The 24,293-nt window shown below is 41.4% G+C and overlaps 1 protein-coding gene across 2 annotated transcripts in view; it reads right to left on the bottom strand.

The window, feature by feature from the left end:
• Window positions 1–9,077: 9,077 nt before the first annotated feature.
• Window positions 9,078–24,293, bottom strand: part of LOC149870575 (uncharacterized) — a 42,466-nt gene continuing 27,250 nt past the window's right edge. For both annotated transcript variants that reach the window (XM_090036530.1, XM_090036531.1), the window contains exons 5-7: window positions 17,416–17,574; window positions 15,414–15,462; window positions 9,078–10,250 (exon numbers count right to left, since the gene is read on the bottom strand). In XM_090036530.1, coding sequence (XP_089892656.1) covers window positions 15,416–15,462; window positions 17,416–17,574 — 206 coding nt within the window. In that variant the 3' untranslated portion in view covers window positions 9,078–10,250; window positions 15,414–15,415. The remainder of the gene's footprint in view (window positions 10,251–15,413; window positions 15,463–17,415; window positions 17,575–24,293) is intronic.

The raw sequence follows: 24,293 nt of genomic DNA, 5'->3' as shown, positions 1-24,293 counted from the left end.
TATTAAAATTTCAGACTTATGGAAATTGGTAAATAGCTTGGACTATACTCAAGTCTGGACTGTACAAAAGTGAAACATACCACAGTTAGCACAGAAAATGAAATCCTGAAAACAAAATACTGCAAGGCAAACATTATTTGATTCAAAATAACTATTAAGACTTTTCCTTGTTAATACAAGGGGACTTTAGTAACAATTAAGCCCAAATGTTACAGTACAGGCATACCTCGGAGATATTGCGGGTTCGGTTCCAGACCACCGCAATAAAGCGAATATCGCAATAAAGCAAGTCGCACGAATTTTTTGGTTTCCCAGTGCATATAAAAGTTATGTTTACACTATACTGTAGTCTGTTAAGTGTGCAATAACATTATGACTACAAAAACAATGTATATACCTTAATTAAAAAATACTTTATTGCTAAAAAATGCTAACCATCATCTGAGCCTTCAGCGAGTCGTAATCTTTTTGTTGGTGGAAGGTCTTGCCTCGATGTTGATGGCTGCTGACTGATCAGGGTGGTGGTTGCTGAAGGTTGGGGTGGTTATGGCAATTTCTTAAAATAAGACAACAATGAAGTTTGCCGCATCAATTGACTCTTCCTTTCACGAAAGATTTCTCTGTAGCATGTGATGCTGTTTGATAGCATTTTACCCACAGTAGAACTTCTTTCAAAATTGGAGTTTGAAATGTTGCGAGAATTACCAAAATGTGACACAGAGACACGAAGTGAGCAAATACTGTTGGAAAAATGGCGCCGATGGAAAAATGGTGCCAATAGACTTGCTTGACGCAGTGTTGCCACAAACCTTCAATTTGTAAAAAACGCAATATCTGCAAAGCGCAATAAAGCGAAACGCAATAAAACGCGGTATGCCTGTAAATCTATTGTCTCTTCTGTTTGCAGTTATAGTTAGACAACTGCATATAGTCTCTATCTTCTGTTAATCACATTAAATCAAGCCTGCCTCAATCAGTTGCACACAAAAGGTGGCAAGATTAGGGTGATTTTGGTTTGGCCAAACCTCATTAGTCACTTAAGCTAAAAGCAAGATGGTTCAGATCTAGTCCTGTTTTGTTTGTAACTCAACGTTTAGTTAAGTCCTGAAAAATTACTTATGATATCGTTTGCCTCTCATCATAAGCATAACAAATTCAAGACCTAGCAATTTGCATTGAAAATGCATTGACCTCTACAAGTGCAGAAGGAAAAGCAGCTCTCTGATTTGCATTACCTTCAAGCTATAATTAGGCTTCAAAAAAATCAAACCAATTTTCTCCAGGGAAAACATAAATGATTCATTTCTCCCTTCACTGTTTAGCTTTAGTTTGTTGTTTTTTTTTCCTGTACTAGATGAGTGCTCTGTGTGCTAGTGTTCAGCAACCTTGCTGCCTTTGACTTAGTGCCCTCTTCTGTTTGATACCGTCAATGCAGACAACCCCAGCAGTTAATTGTGTTAAATCCAAACAGAGAAAACACTGTTAAAAACCATTGAAAAAGAACATAGGCTGATATTTTTTAGAAGCAGAAAACTACAGTCATACTAGACATAGAAAGGCTCCACACTAGACATAGAAAGGCTCCACCAGAAAAAAAAAAGGGAATTTACACAGTCCACAGTGTCACACACTTTTTCATGATTACAGCTTTAGAGAAAAAGACCTTTTCTGGAGACTTCTTTTTTGGTTATAAATTGCATACGTAACATATGCTTAGGCTTTCTTTTTTACAACTTGCTTTCTTCAGCACATTCCTAAATCATTTCCCTTATTTTGCAAAATTATGGAACTGCAGCTAGTGCAAAAAATTTCTTGCTGATTCAAATTAAAAACAACATAATCTGAACTGGTTCAGTGGGGCTGTGGCAACATAGACGACCTACCTTAATGAGAAAGCGGAGTTCACATGTACATCCTAATAGAGCTGTGGAGGATTTGGAACCAAGAAAGATAATCATCAATAAAATAGTTAGCTTTTGAGATATTTAAGATTACTCGATACATGAAGCTGATCACCTGGGTTTTTGTCCAGGAAAAGTAATTTAGATGCCAAGTGAAGCAAGGTCCCATGTTCAGCATGACAGCATTTCTTTGAAGGTATATTAAGGCAGTAACTTTGGAACAGCATGGGATCAGTTCCAAAATTTTAGGGAGCATTTTAGGCAGCAACAGGCATAACCATCGATAACCAAAGTTAGCAGCAGAACCAGCAAGCAAAGTCGTTGCAACCACTTGTACAGATGTGTAGAGATCAAAGAAGTAGCAGTCATTAGCGTATAACAGTTTAACAATATCCTCATTTGATCTCTACTATAGCTCTAAAATAGTTATGTAGTTTAAGATGTTGACACCCATCTTATTTCCAAACAAAAATAAAACAGAAGAGGAAAGAAATGTGGTGGGGTGTGGTAGGAGTAGCAGAAATTCAATTCTCCTCAAGAACATCTTGAGCAGGGCTAAGGATTTCATAGATTTCATAGACATCAGGGCTGGAAGAGACCTCGGGAGATCATCGAGTCCAGCCCCTACTCCACTCGGCATTGGTGAGACAACAGCTGGAGTACTTCATCCAGTTCTGGACACCACAATTCAAGAAGGATGTGGAGAAGCTCAAGAGAGACCAAAGGAGGGCTACGTGCATGATTAGAGGCCTTGAGACTAGGTCATACAAGGAGAGGCTGAAAGACTCGTGACCGTTCAGCCTGGAGAAGACAAGACTTAGAGGGGACTCAGTGCCAGGTTATAAGTACACCAGGGCCTGGGGGAGCATCTACAGTATTCACCAAGGCCCCCCAGGGGAGGACAAGAAATAATGGGTACAAACTGATTGAAGGTCACTTCAGGCTAGGCATAAGGAAAATCTTTACAAGTCAAGTGCCGAAGGTTTGGAACAGGCTTCCCCTCCTAGATGTAGCAATCCACCCTGGCAATCTTCAAAAAGTGTCTTGATGCCCATCTTGCTGGGATCATGTGACCCCAACAGTCTTTCCTAGCCAAGTGCAGGGGGCCTGGACCCAATAATCTGTAAGGTCCCTTCCAGCCCCTAACAACTATGAAACTATGAAACATTCAACTGCTTTAACCATGAGCCTAACATCCCTCTCATAAACCACTCCCTCATCCTTTGTACACCTTCCAGCTTCTGCAACAAATGAAGCTGGAAGCCTACAAACAAGACTCCTTTACTACCTAGCTCTGATTCATGTCCAGAGCAGTTCTATCTCAAGCACTGAATGCAGCATAATAGGCCCTGTGGAAAAAGTATGATGTGATCATGTAATTAAAGATTAACCTACCTACAGGATATCTCAGTTAACATTGCGCAGGCCAGTTTAATTTTGACATTTCCTAACTTGAGTGCTTGATTTTGCAACCTTACTAATGTATAATTCTGGCTAATTTCCTAGGTTGGAGGAGGGGGGGGGGGGAGAGCAAACAAACAGAAGTTCCATAATACAATATCATATTGACACCAGCATGGGTCATCATCATGGTTGGAATCTCTGTATCCGCTACATTGACTTTGTCACCAGAGCTGCTAGTCATGATACGTTGTCATCCTCCACAGGGAACAACACTAGAGGGAAAGGACACTTTGCTTTTGAGTTTCATGAATATTTGCTGATAGCAGAGGAATGGTGAAAGGAACCTTAGGTACATTTCCAGTCCCTGCAAAGGAGTATATTCTATTGGGGGCAGTCTCTTCTGTTCCATCTCCTCTAATGGGTCTTTGTCCCAGGCTCTATTGTTCCCTAACCACTGGATGGGGGTTCCTGTCTCGTTCTCCTCTCTAGTCAGTCTCACTTATCACTCCTATGATTTCTCATCCAAGGATCTTGTGTAGCAAATCTAACTACTCTGGAGTCCCAGTCTCCTTGTCTAGCTAGTATCTGTTCATTCCTTCTGGCTCTCATCTGGTTTCTCATCCCCTTTTTGTCTCAAGGGTCTTCAGTTCCCAGTCCCAGTCTGTTGGGCAGTCACCACAGGATTCCCAGGAAGAGCATTTTTTCCCTTTCAGAATTTGTTCAGTATCAAATTACCACACTATTTTTTAACAGTTTTGAAGACAGCAAATGTCACAGTTCCTAGGAGCACTGCCTCCTGCTGACAGTGAAAAAGGCCTTAATTTATCTCCAAATGTGTTATGTCATACTTGTCATCAAAATTTACTTCACGCAATAAATCAAACTAATACAATAAGAAAAGCCCCTTACCCAGTCTTAGCTTTACTTGCTGACTAAGCATTACACTAATGTTCACTTTCATTGTTCCAAGATTGATAGGCACCTTTCTCTGCAAACATGATCCATCTAATAGGATCCTGAACAGGAGTCAGGAGTCATTCTCTGCTCTACTAGTTTGTACTTGGGACAAACCTTTTAATTAATCTCTGCCTTCATTTCCCCATTCACTTACCTTACTTTGCTTTGAACTCTTCCAATTAGAAACACTAATTATTATTACAATAAGTGACACAAAATTGAGCAGGATAGATGTGTCCTGCACTGAACTTCTGAAACTTCTTTGAAATATCTGCATGTTGCAATTTGCTATTCTTTGGGCGCGAGTGTCTACATGAGACACTACTGCACAGTGGTTACCGTCCATTTATTTAGTACTTATATTAGCAAGTACTAAATGAATGTGCAGTAACCGGAGGTATTGTGCAAGTGCCAGCAAACATTGTTTAAGTGACGCGACTGAGCAGTTGCCAAATAATACTGCAGAGTAGCATATTAGCACGGTCTGTGCTGTGATGCAGTATTATTTGGCTACTACGCAGTCAGCATCTTGTGTAGGTACACCCCAATGTGTAATGCTACTATCCACATGACAGGGTATTTATTACTGCTGGTCAAGCCATAGATATCCAGATGCTTTCATAGGCATCCAACTGTGATAAAATTTAGTCTCAATAGAGGCATCTACACATGCACTTTACTGCACAGTCGACCGACTAGCTCCACAGAAAAGCATCACTGTCTACATGTGTAGTGCTATTAGACTGCAGTAAATGAATTAACTCCACTGTAGGATAGTATAACCTGACACAAGTACTCTCCTACAGCAGAGTTATTTAGTGTACTGGAACCCATGTGCAGATGGTGACTGGGGCTGGCTGGGGCACAAAGGTGCTATAAGGCAGGGCTGCCTGCCAATTAGCTCTGCAGTACAGCATTCTCATGCCTCTGCCAGCCCCTCCACAGCACCTTGAGCCAGGGCAAAGCAGGTCTGGGCTGGCAGGCTAATCCCCTGGGCTCCCTGCCAGTCAGGGCTGTGCCCCCCCGGCTCAACATGCTGCAGTCCCAGGCACACATGGAAATGCTGCACCTGGGAGTGATAAACTCCACTGCAAACTGTGCCAGAATTTATTCAGGCACACTAATTACATGTGTAGGTGCATTCAGCAGCAGCTTAGCATATAGCCCTGTTTTTTTTCCTTGAATGAGTCACAGAAGCACTGTGGAAACACTAAAAAATAGCTATGATATGAAGCAGATGTACATACTACACTAAGACACAGTGGCAGGTGGTCAATATGGGGCGCTCAGGCACCGCCCTACCAGTTTCCAAATGACATGATCAGTGTCATGATTATGCTTGTGCACAACGCATACACAACAAAAAGTTGAGTATGTGCAGTAAGCACCTCAGGGCGATCTCCTTACCTTCTGAGTGGTACATGAGCAGTAGAAACTCTTGAGCAGTTAGAATGGATTGCAATAACCACTTGTTTAAGTGGGCAGCAGGGCGCCTGTACTGATGCCCCAGCGTGGGAAAAGAGCTGTTGGAAGGAAGGTGGAAAGACAGGGGGTGCCACATGCAGAGACATGCATGTGGCCCCAGGCAGCCTTCAGAGCAGCTCCAGAAGGTAAATGGAGAGAACTGAGGCCCCTGTAGGGAGGACACTGGGCAGGGCTAGGGCTGCTGCCCAGCCAGGTGGGGCTTGGGGCTGGGCAGGGCCCCAGCGAGGAGCAGGATGGGGCCACAGGTGGCTCATCTGGGGGAAGGGGAGGGTCCGTTCCTCGCTGCTGTGTGCACTCCTGGGGGGTAGGGGAGACCTGTACCCCCAGATTTGTGCCTGGGGCAGGCACAGTCTGTGGGCTTGAGTTCCTGTCCTGCTTTCCTCCCTAAGGGCTTCTGGAGCTGGTGGGCATGACCTGGTGTGGCTGGGGACAGTGGGGCCACGCAAGGATTCCTCGCCACTTCCTGCCCCCTTCCCTCACCCCCACTGCCCTGGTGATGCACCCCCTGCACCTGCCGCTACTTTGAGGAGTGCAGCCCCGTGCTGCTGCCCTTACTGCAGCCCTGTGTGCAGAGGACATATTGCCAGGGCAGCAGGGGGGCAAGAAGCGGCAAGGAGGTTTTCCGCACAGTTCCTCCACTCCCTGCAGCGCTGGATTGTGTGGGGGGAAGCAAGGCAGCAGGGAACAGAGGTGAGCAGCAGTGAAGAATCCCCGCGCAGCCCTGCTGTCCCCAGCTGTGCCAGGTCATGCCCTGTGCCCACCTGTCTCAGGTCATCAGCCGTGCCTGCTGAGAGAGTGTCTTGTTTAGTTTCACTGGTTAAAAAGCCTCTGGAAACCTTAACCACTAGGTAGATTGAGGCTCTATTCTAAGGGCACCTCCTTCCTTGAAGCCTGACATATGTTTCACAATTGTGACAGCAATTCCAGATACCTGGATATTCTGTACAGTGTTTAAGTGCATGGCTTTTGGGATTGAAAAAAAAGGCTATGCTTTTACACAGAGTCTGCACTTACCCATCTCAAACTAATAGTGTCAGCACCCTGGGCTAGCAACTTTGAAACTGACCCACTATGCTAATTTTGAAGGATTGTAATATTTCTTGGGCTTGCTATTAAAACATTTGAAAATAAGGGGTTCTGACCAGGGCTGCTGAATACTGTAATGCTGAATGTACATAGGGCTGAATGAGTACGCAGGAGTACCCAAGATGCCACTGCGCAGTGGTCACTGCAAATGTATTTAGTACTTGTATTAGCAGATTCTAAATACATGTGCAGTAACTAGAGTTACTGTGCAGTAGTGCCAGAAAATGTCTTTTAGGTAACGCTGCTGTGCAGTAGCCTAATAATACTGCATGGCACTTGTTATGCATATGCATAGGGGGTGCACAGAGGTGCACATGCACCCCCTGAAAGCCCCAGTGCATCCCCGTAAGGCCACGCTTCCTGTTTAGGCGGTGGGCAGGGGGGCAGGCTGGAGTGCCAGTACCCCCTGCTGCGAGCACTGGCCAGGGAGTGGGGCCACCAGCAAGTGGCCAGAAGTGGCTGTGGGACTTCCAGAAGCGGCCCGGCCTCTTTTTGGTGAGTGCAATCAACCGTGGGGTCCCCCACCCCGGTCAGTGGGTTGGCCACTGGTGGATCCCCCCCTCCCCCAATCACTGACTGGTATTGGGGGGGGCATGTGCCCCCCCAACTCGAGGCACCAGTCACCCATGCTGTGCAGCAGTGTATTAGAACTGTCCATGCTGTGACACGTACTGCACTGTATTTTTCAGCGACTGTGCAATCAGCATCTCATGTAGATGTGCCCAAGGGGTGCATCTACATTAGATACTTTACAGCACATTAGATTAATCTAATGTGCACTAAGATGTCACCATCTACACGTGCGCTGCAATTACTACACAATAGATTTGTCTAATGGGTCATTTTCTAGTACCTGTAGATACAGGTACTAGAAATCAGCACATTAAACTAATGCACTAAAGTGCATGTTTAGCTATTGACTGAGAGCAAATTGCTCCTGGTCAGCCCAGGTAGCAGTAGGCTACAGGGTGCAGGAAGAGTGGTCACAGCTCAGCAGAATGCTGCCTCTCAGCCAAGTGGATATTGGAACACATCCTGATGATTGTGTGGCTCAAAGAGCTGTCTTGGCTGCCTGGCAGTTGCCTCCCACCCATGGAGAGATCAGGTCTTAATGTCCACATGGTGGGGAGGTAGCTGCCCAGAAGCCAAGACAGGTCTCCCAGCCACATGGAGATCAGGATGTGTCCTGATCCCCATATGGCTGGGAAGCAGCTGCCCAGCAGAAAGGACAGCTTTTTCCCAGACATGTGGAAATCAGACCTAGCCCCTGTGCCCCCTATCAGCCTGCAACCAGCACCCAGAGGGGCCTGAAGCTCCCTCTGGCTACTGCAGGGGGGCAGTTGTCAGGAGCAAATTAGCTTCCTACATGTGCACATTCAGATGTACTCCGGGTTGCAGTTCAGTTGTACCTTAAATTTTCTGTGCAGAAAATCCAGGCACATTAATTGCACATGTAGATGCACCCAATGGGTATTAGCAGCCAAAAAAACTGGCTTTCAAGCCTTTTAGTAGCAACTCTTTGATAGCTTCACTGTTACTGAGACAGTTAAAAAACAGGGAGTGACAGTTAGTTAGACAGCAGAGTGACATTTACTATGCAGTTCCCAGAGTACAATTAAATTTCACTGTAAACACTATGACTGAAATATGCCCTACCCTTAAACAGACTATACACTTAATGCATATGCAGATAACTTATATTTGGTATAATATAAGCAATAGGTAACAGATTGAGACTGGCACTGTGTTATACCATCAAGTTAGGCACTAATCAGGTATGCATAGAAGTGTAGGACACTGTAGAATTTATAGAAAATAAAAGTGTAAAGAATGTATCGCATTGGGTATGAATGAAAAATAGGGGATAGGAAATTTAGGGCCAGATCATATCCCCCATTGAGTGTGTAAATGGAATATAAATGGAATAAATTACATATAAATGCAATTCTGTCCTATTCACATCTCTAAAAACCCATTAATACAAAAGATAGGTGGGTCGTGCTCTTCTGTGTTACTTTTACTGGCTTAGTCTTAAGGTTAAAGTAAAGGTATATTACAAAAGTCTACACATTAATGTTTCTTCGGGGACTTGAATAGGGTGAAGTAGGGTCCTACTTAGATGTCTAGCTGTTATTTAGATATCTTATAAGTGGGATAGGATTTGATCCTAAATGTTTAACATACTTTATACAACTTGTCATCTTTAATATTCCAAATAACTAAAGATACAGATTCACAGCCATAGAAATTCCACGGTAAGGTTTTATTCAAGGTAGCTTTGCTTGCAGTGATATTTGGTTTGGGTTTTTTTTCACAGTAGCAATATTTTTCAAGTAAAAGGCTGTAATATGGATTATAAAAGTTCAGGAACCTAAATTTGGTTCTGCAAAATTATACAGGTTATTCTTAATCTGAGAAACACATTACATTTTCTCCTTGACAACATTCCAGTTTGCTTTAAGAGTTGGGGAAAAGTGAATACATTTTTGTGAATAACTAGTAGGAAGAATTCCACATGTCACTTACACTACTGTCATTTTCTTTCCAAAGTTCTCCATCAGCTTTAGAGAAGAAATATTGGTTCCACCCAAGGATTCACATTTTCTATATAAAAGAGATTCTATATATATTATATCTGGCTCAGCCTTAAAATTATCATCACTGACAATACCTTACTATATTGCTTCATTTTATAGTTTTATGTGTGTTTTTCAAACTTCTCTGTACTTTTGCTATGATTGTCTGGGGCAACATCTTGCTAGTATGGGATGTTACAATGTTATCACCCATCACAGCCTGGAAAAAGGGTAGAAATAACATAAATTCCTAGATTTAGATTTTTAAAATTTTCTAAAACCTACTTGACCTATATGTACTGGTAATTAAATCTATTCTTTCTCTTGAGAAGTGGATTTGATATGTACTATCTGGGTCTTGGTTCTGTATTACATTATACTGGGTGCGTCTACATGTGCACTTTAATGCTCATTAGCCTATTCTAATGATCCTTAAAGCATCACAAAAAATCAGTGTATTTTTGCTAATGCACATTAAAATAGGCCAATGCACCTTTATCTAGCACCTCACAATGGAGGAACTAAATTAATGCATATTAGCAAAAGCGCATTAATGAACATGTAGGTGCACCCACTATATCTCTGTTTTAGAAAGAAGTTTTCCCATTAGAGTAGCTTATTTCTCTCTAGCAAACCTAAATCTTCTGAGATTGCCTGTTGCAATAAATGAATACTACTGAAAATATAAAAATGCTAATTCTGACAAGCAGTTTTAGCATGACAACCTGTAAGGTTTGTTTTACATCTCCAGGGAAGAACATTAGGTTTTACAACATAAATTAGCTGGTTGATTGTCATAAATATTCCTGTGACACTCTTCAGAAGGCTTCTCTGTTGCTCCCTGGAAAGAGAACAAAAAGAAAAGTTGATGACATTTTGGAGAGAAAATGACAACTTATGCTTAATAGTAATAAACCTGATATGGCATCACTTTCCCTCTACACATTGTACTGTCAGAAATACAATGTGTTTTAATTTAGCTAGTTGATATAAACCAATATGCCAGACAATAATATGGGACTTCATGCAACAGGCAGGAATTAGCTGTACTAAGGATTTATGACAGGCCAAAATACTGGTTCTAAATCGTAGACACAGGCCACCCTTGGAAAATGCAGCTCTTACCTTTCACTCATTTTTGACTGTAGACAAATAATACAGTCATTCTTCTGTTGCAAAGAACTCAGACCACAACAGGTCAGAATGTTTGTTACACCTCTGATTCCTATTTTGTGAAACATGTTTAGATGCTTCCACACCTAACAGTGCTAATATTGTGTGGCATTCTGTGGCATCCTTAAAATGAACTCACAGAACCCTGGTTGAGAAGCACTGAACTAACGACTTACGGGGACAATAGTAGTATAAAAGCAAAGGGTTATTTGTAGTCGTGGAACAGGATTCTAAATGGATGAACAAATATAGCAAAGGTATTGCGCATTAATTACTGAGAATTCATTTTGTAATATCTCTTTAATTGGATAAAAAATACTTAAGACCTGACACTGCAAATCCATGCCAACTTGTTTTAAAAGCTGGTATGTATTTATAGGGTCAGGCATTAAATGTAACCCCATGCAACTTGCCCCATTGTCTTTGATTTATTACTTAAATGAACAACATTATTCATGAATGAATTTCCTTAATGATCCAAGCACACATGACAGGTTAATGATGCTGGTGTTGCAGCCCTTGTGATTTCTTATTTTGAAGATATCAACAAGTGCACTAGCCACATAAACTGCTCTTTACTTTAAAAATCTCACAACCTACGGAGTATACACTAAAAAACGTGTTAACTGTTGTTGATAGTTCTGTCTAAGCCAGAAAAACTCTGTCTGGGTGCATCTACACAAGATGCTTTACTTGTCATTCAACTAATCTAATGCATAGTAAAGCATCACCATCTACATTTGCACATTAATTACTGTGCATTAAATTAGTCTAATGCACTGTTTGCTAGTACCAATACATACAAGTGCTAGAAAAATGATGTATTAACTAAAGTGCTGAAGCTCACGTGCAGCAGAGGGCCACAACTTCTGCCTGGCTAAGCCCCAGTCTCTGTGGGACAGGGGTAGCTGTCCCAGCTCTGGGGCAGGTCCCTCCTAGCTGTGTAATTGGGGCCAGCCCTGATCTCTGCAGGGTGGGGGAGAGCTGCCCTGAAGCTGGGACAACTCCCCCTGCCCCCCAGACCTGACCCCTGTGTCCCCTGCCAGCCCAGGGCTGGCACCCGGAGGAGCCTGAAGCTCCCTTTGGCTGCTGAAGGGGGGAAGATTGGGACAGGAGCAGCCCTGGACTGAATTGACCCTGTTGGGGGCAAATTTGCTCCCGGTAGGTGCATGTTCAGATGTGTGCCTGGGTACAGTTTAATGCACCTGAATTTTCTGCGCAGAAAAATCAGGCACATTAATTGCACATGTAGACATGCCCCCTAATTTTTAAGTCCTCTGTGCCAGTTGTGTTCAATCTTTTGGCACTAGGAGTGAAAAGAGTGGCACGGGGCCAGTCTGTGAGCTGGATTGGGCCCCAGATGTCAACATCTGGCTCTGGTACCCCATGCTGCTTCTACCCAGCCCCACTCACCAGGATCAGGCCTCACACTTCCCCCTGCTCACAGCAGGACTGGACCCAATACTGCTCTGTATACCCAATCTAACACACAGGCCCACGGGGCTCCCTAAAATAGGAAAATTTCACAGCGGGGCCTGCAGTCTGGATGACACAACACCATTGGCTGGATCTGGCCCATGGACTGGAGGTAGACCACTGCTGCTCTGAGACGTGCAGCACTGGCAATTGAGGGGGGAGAAGGGGCAGCTTATTAGTAGTAACCTATCAGGCTCAAATGTGAAATTACCAAAGCCCCATCTACACATTACACTTAAGATGTCATCAACCAGATAATCACATTTTAGCTTGTGATACAACCACATGTTCAATCAATGAACGGCATGATAAAACAAGGAATAAGCCGCAAAGTCATTCCACAAAAATGTAATAACTTTGTGACTCTTTCTTGACATGCCTTTAATTAAACATGTGGCCACATGTCCCCCTGCAACTGGGAGCCCCATCAGCTGTGGGAATCCCAGCTATGGCAATGTGGGGCTCCCAGCTGTGCGAGCTTGCTAATTGCCAGTGCAGGAAAAACCCAGGATCACAATCCTAGGCTCCCCCTGCACTGGCAAGAAGGCATGATTGAATTCCATGCTGGTTCCCACAATTACACACCTACCATGCATGTGGCATGGCAGGAGGCGCAACTGTATGCATCATGCAACAGATCTATCACACATTTACCTGAACATCTAGAGGGGCCCTGAGAAACCCTGTACTTAGACATGCATGATGCTAGTGATATTTTTTACAAAATCATGTTTCAGAGTGGAATCACATGGTAAGCAGCAGTATTGGGCACCCGTATTCTGGTTGACAGCAACATGTCAAAACCATCTCTTACACCTCAGATTTACTATGCTCCTTTAAATTCATTCAATGTTTGTTTTTATCCTATATGTAGTGGAATATGCATCACAACCTCTATATACACTACTTTTAAAATCAAAACCTGGGACACTTGTGGCAGCAATGGCTGGGCTGCAGAATATTTATATATAAAGTAAAAGTTCTCTTTCCTTTAGATCTGTATCGGTTCCATTACTGTCACCATCCAGTTCAACAGAATCACATTTACATTTTCCAGATTGGAAGCTTTTTCCTAGTAATTTAGTGTTCTGAATGGTCTTATCTCAACACATTGGATGTATTTATTGCAGTGGTTCTTGCCTCGTTAGAGCTGAGGCACCCCTCGATAGATTTGAGGCCCTCCTCCATAGATTCAAAATTGGATTCCAATTAAAAAAGTTCTCAATTCAAGGTCGGAAAAGATCAGCTCTTTGTTTTCAACCATTTTTTATTACAAAAAAGTAATAGAGCAATTATTCTATTGCAAAGAACACAGGAAGACTACAACAGGTCTGAATGCTTTTAAACTATGGATTCTTATCTGAAAACTTGTAGTTTATCTTGCAAATCATGCTTGCACATATAACAATGCTAAAATTGTGTAGAACCCTGCATCTCAACCAAACATTTTATAATTATTGGAAAAAAAGTTTTAATGAATAAAGCAAAAGCCCAGGGTATTTCATCTGTCCCAAAAGAAGTTCCTGGTATATCATTTACAAAAGCAAGACATATGGTCACTTTATTAACACAATACAAAACAAAATTTGCTTTTTTCATCATAGGAAGCTGAAAGGGGTCAAGTGATTTTTCATTTTATTGGGTGATAGAACAAGCAAGGAGCAAACAAAAAATGAGGCATGTTTTTCGTTATGTTGTGTAAATATATGCTTTGTGTATGCATGCATGCACATATATATTTACAGATCTTTGGTAAACAACATATTAATTTCTGCCCTACTTCCCTCTTCTTTTTACAGCTTCTCAGATGGAAAACTGTTTGAAAAGAAGTTAACTCCCGAGTTGAGTTTTTCTACTTAGTTTCTATTTTTTTTAAATGTTACCTTTTGTTATAAACACTGATTTTAGTGGAAGAGATCTTGCAATCAACAGATTTTTATAGGTTCATACCAACACCTTATATTTTCCTTTAGGAAGGTATAGTCACACAGAATGGTAACACTTGGACAAAATCCTTGATTTTGAAAGTCAAAAAAGACAAACTTGAGTGAATACCAAACTTTAAGCATGAGTATTTCCATTGTTTTAGAAGGACTTAAAGGAAATGTATTGGCACCTTCTTGTCCTTTGGATTAAACAAGCAAGGCTGAGAGAGGGACACTGGTGTGTGGGTAGCTTAGCATCTCCATATACTCTGCCCAGACTTTTGCACCCTGGAGAGCTCACTCCGGCTTCACTTTATCTTTCAAGTGGGGATTATGTTCAGTGAACTGTTGTCTTGTTTAACATAATTCTATTGTCTCGCAAGACAGACAGATGCTTACTATTAAAGTTGGGTATGTACTTCAGTTACCTTGATGGCTAAGTACAGATAGCTAAAAAGCCTGAGGCTGTCGATTCAATCTTTGCAAGTTAACCTAAGCTGTGTACATTGAACTGATAAACAAGTGAACAGACATTCACTTTTGATTCCAGAAATGCAGTCACATGCCAGCAGTGGCCGAGGCCAGAAGCCCAGGGGCGCTAGAGCATGCCTTCCTGTTAGGCTGGAGCAGACAGCTTGAACCAAGGCTAGCCTGTCCACCCTGCAAGGAGAGTTTGCAGGGGAAGTGCAAAGCATCCTGGGATGCTGGGGGACTGTGAGTTAACTTGATTCTGGAGGGGTTCTGGGACAGAAGTTTAATAAAGTAATTTAATCTAAATCAGATAAATCTGATATTACATCCATCCAGGTCTATTTTAAACCAGTTTTCACCATTTTGAAAGTGGTTTATGTGCACTGAACTTCTGTTGTGTTATAGATTTGAACCACTTTTGGATCACTTATACCAATTTATGTGTAATTTCTCTCTCTAGCCGCTGAGTTGCAGCCTGAGAAAGACATCAGCCTTGCCAGTTTTACTTAAAGGCAAGTAGAAAAGTGAAAAAAATGGGAAGATCGATCCTGGTCTATGTCCATTCTGAAAAGGAACATACCAAATTATTAGCACCTAGTTGTGTTACACTTAAAATAACAAAACTGGAGCTCAGTTGAGGAAATTGGGTTCTCCCCCAGGTCCAAAGGATTCAATCCATTTTATATAGCTCAGGATATAAGTCAATAAATAATTACACCATTGATATAGTAAAATTGTGCTACTTCCGGCATTGGAAAGATATTGATGGAATTGTCATGATTCTTTAGTAAAGAAGAAACATCAAGGGTAAGGTCTTATGCCATTTTCATGCAAGGATGGGAAAGCAAAATCACAACTGCAATATATGTGCAGAGTTTCAAAAGGATGCAATTGCAAATAGGTGCAAAAAAGGGAAGATGAAGTCAAAAGGATATGGCATGCTGGGAATGTCAATATACCTTTAAGAATCCTTAGAAACATCTTCAGATGCCTTTCTTTCAGCAGAAACTGAAAATGAGGACAGAAATCATTAGAAACATTTCTCTTGTTAAGTAGTCTAACAAAGTAAATACAGAAAAAAGCAGTATGCTTTATATTAGAAATAAAACATACTTTGGGCTTATGGGCTGAGCTTTTCAGAGCAGTTGTGGGATTTAGACCTCCATCTAACAATTTACTTTCTTATTTCTAACTTTAGTGGAAGTTGTGTCCAAATCCTCTAGATTGCTTTGAAAATCTCAGCCAGGATCTCTTTAATGCACATGTTCTTCTTCTAGGTTTTTTTGTTTTGTTTTGTTTAGGTTCCAGTTTAAGATGAATAAGAAAGGGTAATTGGATCAAAACAGCTCATTACATATACATGCTATGTATCACTTTTTTTACCACAACTTTCTTTTCATTCCTACAATGTAACATTCCACCTTTCAAATTAAATCAGACTAAAAAATATGATTTTGTCACAACTGACGAACAGGGATTTTCCTCTTGCTGTAATTTGATATCAAATAATTGTGTAACCCAGTGGTGACCAACCTTTTGGCCCTGTGGGCTGGATTAGTGGCACAAGGCCTATCCACAGGCTAAATCCTGCACATAGGGTTGGTCCATGGGCCTGAATCAGTGCAGGGTTAGCACATGAGCTAGGGACAGACATTAAACACAACTGGTTTAAGTGATCAGAAACTGGATAAACCTGTAACAGAACAGATGTTCATTGCACGTAAACCAGTTTGAAAATGGCTGAAACTGGTTTAACGTAATGTAGTATCAGACTTCACTGATTTGGTTCAAACCAATTTATGCAATGTCTGTCCCAGACCCTTTCCTGGTTTAAATTAAACCAGAGTCCCCAGCATCCCAGATGCTTTGCAACCCTGGGCAGGGCTCTGCTCTCCGCTCCAGCCCAGCAGGGCCGGCCCCACCCCTCTGCTCCCTGGCTGGAGCTCTGGCAGAGACTGCAGGTACAACAGCACCTGCCTGACTTCCTCCTGCCCCCCCACTACTCCCTGCTCAAGCAGGGATTCCCTCCCCACCCTCTGTTCTGCATTACACAGACAGCTCTCAGCATTAGCTAACATACCACGTGCTAGCTACGGTCCATGCTGTGGGAGACAGGACAAAGGCAGACAGGACAGTGTCAGTTTAAGGCTTTTTGGAGCTAATCAACAGGTAGCTGGTAATGTTCCTTCATTCCTTTCTTGGAAAAAGTTGTTTAAGAAGAGTTTGAACTAATGAGGGAGACTTCATTTTGTTTGATGGGGTGATAAATGCTAACAACTCCCTGTGTAACTCCCTGCTGTGTAACTAAATGCTCTGTTATCAAAACCAGTGGGGGTGCGGAGGGGGACCCCTCTCTAGTCAAAGCATCCTGCTTGGGTCTGGCTATGCCCCCACACCCAGCTCAGCACTGTGGGAGGGAAGGGATGGCTGCTGTAGCACTCCCTGATTTCTAGCCTGAGCCACTGCAGGCATGCGCCTGCAATTCTGGGATGTCTGTGTGGTTACAAACCTGTTCAACCTAGCCAGGTTAGTCTAATCTGCAAAGATTGAACCCATTCAGGCTCAGGCTTTTTGAACATCTGTCCCTAGCTCTGCAGTCAGTCCATGTGTATGCTCTGATACACTAGCTCAGCCCTGCACACCTGATCTAGCCATGGAGCAACCCTGTGCACTGTCTCAATCTAGCCCTTGAGGCCTGAAATTGTGGGATGCTTCTCATCAAAGGTCTTGTGAGTTTCATTTAATGACCAAAATTCACTAGAAGCTGTTTGCAGCATGTGGCAGTGATTTCATAATTATTTTTTTTTTATCTCAAAAGAAAATTTAGAATGGCTCATGGAGTATATATACATAGCAGACACATGGGGCTACTTGCTTAATTTTATTAAACTACTTAGAAAAAAACAGTGTGGTTTTTTTCCCCCAGAAATAAAGTATTTTAGACTCAGGTATACTGTGCACCTTCTGAAGCTTGCCCAGATCCCTCAGCAAAAGGTTCCTCATTTGTTGGGGATGCATCAGGCCTCTCTTGAGCTGAAGAGTCTATTTCTTCCTGCATATTCTCTAATTTCTCCTCAAGAGCAGAAGCAGCGGCAACATCCAAGACACCACGAGGAGTTTCTATGAATAAAAGAGATAATTGTCTTTTCTGTTCATTTGCCAATGTGAAGGAGAGGACCTGGGCCTCATTTCAACATGGCATTAAAAATATGTGCTGAATATTAAGTGTATGTTGTGGCCGTTAATGCAATTATTCAGATACCTAAAGTGCAGCATGTGCTAAAAGTCTGCAGGACTGAGGTTTATAATATAATCCATTATTGTACTTAAATCTTCGCACCCTTAAGACAAAGAATTACAGACACTGAAACTATTTTTCTAGTTAGCTGGCGTGTGTCCCTAAATGAAGGCGTGTGCTTTCTAAAAAGTATTCTCTTTGGATAGTCACTTTTACATTTACTTTTCCAGTTTCTTTTGTGTGTTGCACAATATCGTTATGTAAACTTGGCAAGTGTAGAAGGTTCAACGTAAAATAGGTGCAATATAACAGACAGTTGTCTTACGAGTACACAGTTTAGTTCCCTGTTGCCATATATTAGGGGTTATGAAGATGCTATTAAGCAGTTTGGGTTTTCTTTGTTTTGTTTATAAATGTAAAACATCTTGTTAAATTAATTGGCTTGTGCGCTGCCAAAGTATAAGTGCCATGTCTCTTCATGGCCTCCATTCCTTTGCCTCTTTAGGATTAAGTAAGCCATTTGCTTAAACAACTGCATATTATATGTTATAACAAGACTGAGGGGATTTTTACAATGTGCAAAGTCATATTACCAATAGTCACGTAAGGGAGATATTTCTCCCACTACTTCTAGAGTTAAATTTCATGTACTTCTACCATCTTTTAGCATAAAGTCTCCCTCAACAATTCCTGTGCAAGTTAAATTGGTAGTGTTTATTTATACTTTGGGTTTGTTTCTATTATTAGGTGTACTGAGCACACTAGGGACCAAGAAGGCTCTTTATAAGCAGTACATAGACTATATGCTAACAGAACTGTTCTAGATCTAGTGACACCCAGGTTTTATTATTTATTATGGCTTGCATGGAGTTAAATAGGACACATTCACTACATATAACATTTATTAGAATAGATTCACTTGACAGAGCATTGTGTGTGGACAGTGAACTTCCAAACAGCAGTACAAAAATGAAAGAATTGTTGCTCTTCTGTTACAGAATGAGGATGCAAGAAAGAAGAAAAGATACAGTGCATTTAAAGCATAAAGCATGCTAAAATATTAAGAATTTTAATGGAATTTGGAATTGAATAGTGCATTAAATTTATTTTTACCATTATGACTATAACTGTTGATTTAAGTCATGATTTTGAATTATTTTTAGTTAAAATTAAGAGAATATTGCTTGTGATCTAAACTGTTTTACTGGGATAACATTGTTTGGTTCAAATGTCATTTTTATCTATTTAGTTTCTTTTAGTTTAGCTTGGCAGTAGACTCCAAAAAGATAAAAGCCGTTCTGGCAGTGCAAGACAGATGTAGCTTAGAAGCCTCTCCAATGCATTATGTTTATGACCGATTATAAGGCACCACACCCTTTTAAGTTATTCTAATTCATTCTCTTTTATATTCTTTTATTGGTCTCAAAACAGATACAATAATGTTACCTCAAGGATCTAAAACTATACTGATGGTATTTTATTAAATTGCTTTTTTGGATAATACATTCTATTCCAAAGAATGATTCTCCATTTTCCAGTATTATATTCACTTGGTCTTCCTTGTGCAAATTAGATAACTAGATGTGATGGAGGCCACTGGAGACTGGATCTGACAAGTCCAGACAAAACCCTAAGTTGTCTGAAAAAAATTATCAGTAACATCGGATTTGGAGTAGCACGTAGTGCATATCTCTACAGATCAATAGAAAAAAGCTACTTTTGTCCATAACATAAATTACTTGCTTGCATGGTTGCATAAATCTATCCAAGCATCTATTGATGACAAGATGGTAGACAGCTGAAATAACACATTTTATAGCATTTCTTTTAGCAAACAACCAGAACACTTCAAATGTGAACTGAGTTCCACTCTCAATCTTTTCAGTAACTCCAGTCTGCAAAAACAGTAGTGTTAACATTTACACCATCTATGGTGAACACGTTGCATTCATACAGAATACTTTAGGCCCTTTAGATATCTAGTGAATTAAGAATAAAGCCTTACAAATTGTCTAGCGTAATATATATACAGACTCATTGCCATTACCCCAGACTGCAAAGGAACACATTTAGAGAAGTGCTACATTTGTTGGCAAACTCAACATAGTTTTGCCATTTCCTCTCTTTCAAGATTAGTCTCTGGCCTTCACATAAAATATTCTGTCATAGATTTTATTATTTGCATTTCCTAAATGGCCTTCATGTAATGTTTGAAGGACATGTTTCCTGAGCTTTTTTAGACTACCTCTTCTAGTGCCACACAGTAGGCAACCTCAATACATGTACAATTAGTAAAGAAAAGGATGCAGGAAGCAGTCTGTTGGGAATAGGTCCAGCTATTCATTAGCTAGCACTGGATTATTTTAGTATCATGGTATACCAGAATATTTGTTTACCAGCAGGGATTTAGGTTGTGCCACGGAGGTCATATTGACCACCTTTAGTTCTGTTTCAGTCTCCTTATCTGTCACTACCAATGGAATAGACTGCCGCCAGAGGTGGTTCGGGCACCCACTCTGAACACCTTCAAGACACATTTGGATGTTTATCTTGCTGGGATCCTATGATCCCTGCTGACTTCCTGCCTCTGGGGTAGGGGACTGGACTCAATGATCCTTTGGGGTCCCTTCCAGCCCGAATGTCCATGTTTATGAAACTATGACAAGAAACCTGCTTGTTTGTACATGAAACACCATAAATGTATCACTTATTACTAGTATACCTTTCTTTAGGTAAAAAATATAAATTAGAGGTTGATGATCTGCAACCTGAGTAATTGTTTTCCCATTGGTGATGTTTAAACTCCCAGTCCCAAGACAAAGTTCAAAGCTTCTATAAAGCTGCATGCAGTTACATTCTACAGAAGTAGGAGCACTAGAAACAAAGGCAAGAGATCTTCAGTATGACTTTGCATCACATGACATTACTATTACGATTCAAAGTGTGAAGGTATCACCAGCAGACTTTATTGACAAAGATACAATGTAGAGTGCTGTGCGCCACACTGCCTATGGTGGTACTGATTCAGTGCATTCAGAGGACGTAACACTACTAGTACATCAGACAAGAATCTACAGTAATTGATACACATCTTTACTAGGTAGCAAAGGGATTTTATGACCTACTACAAATCGAGCATACACACAGTGCACAGCCCAACTATAAATTAAATCATCTAAATCTGGGATTACATCACCTCTTGAAAAGATCATAGTAAATTTACTGTACAGCAAAGTTGATAGGTAGGATGTGTCCTGTATTTATTTTCCTAGTCAGTTTAATTTTGGAACAGTTATTTGCATAGTGCAAACTGGTTTCTGCCACCAAGAGGCTAGATGCTGTAATACCACCTACTCTAAGCTTCCAGCTTGAGAGAGCTGCTTGTACATCTATTCCTTACTCCTTAGTAGAGAGGACATGTGTTATGGAGTAGAATCCAGGATATATTACTCACTAGAAATTGTGTTGTATACTTGCATCCTTTGTCTTGCAAAGTATGTAAGTAACCATTAGTGGTACGGCAATAATCTATAACTGAAAGTTGGTACACGTCATTTTTGCTTGTTTGCTTTAAGACCATACAACATAGTCTTGCAAGTACCTTTCGGTGGTTCTGAAGGTACTGCCTACTTCAGGGGTGAGCAAAATGCGGCCTGTGGACTTGATGCAGCCCGCCAGGCCATTTTATCCAGCCTGTGGGGCCCCTAAAAAATTTAGAAAATTAATATTTATCTGCCCTGGGCTGCCTGTCATGTGGCCCTCAATGGCTTGCCAAAACTCAGTAAGTGGCCCTCCGCCCAAAATAATTGCCCACCTCTGGTCTACTTGCTTGCATTACCAGTGTAGCACCTAAGTAATATCAAGTACTGGAAGCATCCTCTAATACCTGCTATGTGGATTTCTGCCAAGTAGTGGATGTGGATGCTATTGCAAACACTAATCCAGTCTTTGCATAGTGGTGTTGAACAGTCTTCATCCAGTGTTGAACAGTCTTCATCCTCCAGCTGTAGATCAACTGGACTAGATCAAGGGTGCTCAATCCCTGGTCTGTGAAAATGCCCATGGGTTGGGAGATTTGGTGGCAAGGGAATGGTGGCACTACTCCCCCACTGCCTGGGTAGGGTAGCTGGGGCCCAATCCTGGCATGCAGAGCAGGGCTAGAGAGGAGCCTCAGGGCCTAATTTCAGTGTGCACGAGTGGTGTAAGACTCTGTGATCAAATCCCAGCAGGCACAGGTTGTGTGGGGCCCAATTCAACATGCAGATCAGCTCTGTGCCATTCATCTGGCTCACAGGGCCAAAAGATAAAGCAATACTGGACTAAATCAATCTTGGCTAAATGCTTAGCCTTAGCTCTTAAGGTAAATATATTTTCCAGTCCAAGCAAATGGTTCCGATGCCCATGTAGTACCAGATCAGTGGTAACTTTGACATAACCATTGACCAGACTGATAGCCCCCTTTTTCACAACACTATCAGGGTATTCTATTTTTTCCAGTTAACAGTAGAAATCATTCTGAAAACCTGTAAGTGATGCACTGTCCCTGGACCAGATTCAGCCATAGGCTTTGCAAAATGTAAGAGTTCCTCCCCCTTTGAGCAGTTCTTGCCTTTGTATGTTTTAAACTTCCATTCCTACTCTAAAAGGCATCTTCTGTTGCATTCAAAAGTTCAGCTACTTTTGTTTGTGGCTGGAGTTCCTTTTTAAGCTTCTATGCATTTGGTGCTTTTGTCAGTTCAACTGCATTTCTCTCTCCACCATTTTCTGTTTGGTTATGGAGAACTCCTTTATTTTAAAAACACAGAGTTTAAACACCTGCTCTTTACAGAGGTAGGTCTTTCTGTTTGGAAAGCAAGGTTTTCCTGTTTGTTTTCAGGGTACCAAGGTTTTCTAATTTTTATATGCAAGATCGGGTGTCTCTGTAGCTTCACAGCAGGATTCTAAAAAATTAAATTTAAATCTTGTTCTTTTCACTTATAAATAAATCTAGACACTTATACTATTGCTTGTAGAGTGCCTAAACTATTAGTACACTTCATATTGTCATCTTCAGGCTAATGAATTAAAAATCGTCCAGTTGGTGCAAGGTGAGGGTTATAATCTAGTTTTGGTATAGGCTTCAATTTCTACAAGCTTTATTTTTTGACAAGTAATCACTTGCATTGCAAGTCTCTTTTCCCACAGTCTAAAGTTCACAGTTGAAATACCATGCACTTCCTGCTTAATACGCACTGGGTTTGCTGCAGATATATAATGCTGTTGCCGTTCCCTGGCATCTTTAGCAGCCATCTCTGTTGACATAGCAATTTCTATTGTATGTTTTAGTCACATCAGCCTCAGTCCATACTGAGGCTGGTTTACTTTGTTGTGTTTCATTTTGCATATATCGAAGTAAAGGATCCATTAATGCATCAGAAAAAAAATGACAGTGCTGTGTTAACTTTCTTATTTTAGCCCCATATTTGGTAATCTTTTTACTTTCTCTTTCACATCTGTAAAAGGAAGTATTCTGCAATTCTCTCCTTTGGGGAGAGAAGATTGTGTAGCACTTCCACAACCTTAACAAGCTGCCAGTCTGAGGTTTAACGGGATTGTAACCCCACACAAGTTGTAAGTTTTACACTTTTTTTCCCCATCACTTATTTTATTAGCTATTATCATAGAATCATAGAGAATTAGGGTTGGAAGGGACCTCAGGAGGTCATCTAGTCCAACCCCCTGCTCAGAGCAGGACCACCCCCAAGCAGATTATCCCAGCCAAGGCTTTGTCTAGCCAGGTCTTAAAAACCTCCAAGGATGGACAGTTCACAACCTCCCTGGATAACCTGTTCCAATGCTTTGCTACTCTCCTAGCAAGAAAATCCTTCCTAATATCTAACCTAAACTTCCCTTGCTGCAACTTGAAACTGTTGCTCCTTGTTCTGTCACCTGCCACCACTGAGGACAGTCTAGCTCCATTATGTATTATTGCAGCACATCTGATGTGCTGACTCTTATCTTATTCTTTTTGCAAGAGGACAGCCATTTTAGGAGGAAGTATATCCATCCAAGCATACTTTTATACATACTAATTATGTATTATTCTTGCCTTTTAATATAGTTGAACTAGTCTTGTGTTATCAAATGAGTCCAGTTTCCCCACTACAAATCAGAAGACAATGTAATTTTTCCAAATGAGCAGGTCTTACAAGTCTAGTAGCTACAGTTTTCCTTTTACGGGGTCTCAACTCATACTGTCTTCACTGCATTCCCAAACTGGGATCCTGTCCCTGTTGTTAGTTGTGATCTCTTTGCACAAATGTTGCATGACCTCTGGGCCAAGTTGGTCCTACTAAAAGCCTTTTCTAAATCACTAATTCCATATATAAAGCTTATCTGTATATACACTCCACTGAGTTCCACATGCTTGTTATATGCAGAGAGCCACATGAGCACTCCAACTGTTTAAAAGTTTACTACAAAATTCCTCTGTACTAGTCACAATATTAACCACTTGGGCAAATCTATACATGCTATTAAGGTGGACGTGTGTTACATACGTGCCTGGGACCACAACATGTTGAGCCGGGTCAGAGCCCCCTGCAGGGGACTCTGTGGGGGT

This window comes from Crocodylus siamensis, chromosome 2 (assembly GCF_052110815.1).
Source record: "Crocodylus siamensis isolate JL-2025a chromosome 2, ASM5211081v1, whole genome shotgun sequence".
Lineage (NCBI taxonomy): Eukaryota > Metazoa > Chordata > Crocodylia > Crocodylidae > Crocodylus > Crocodylus siamensis.
The sequence above is the reverse complement of the archived record's forward strand: the minus strand, read 5'-3'. Positions and strand labels throughout refer to the sequence as shown.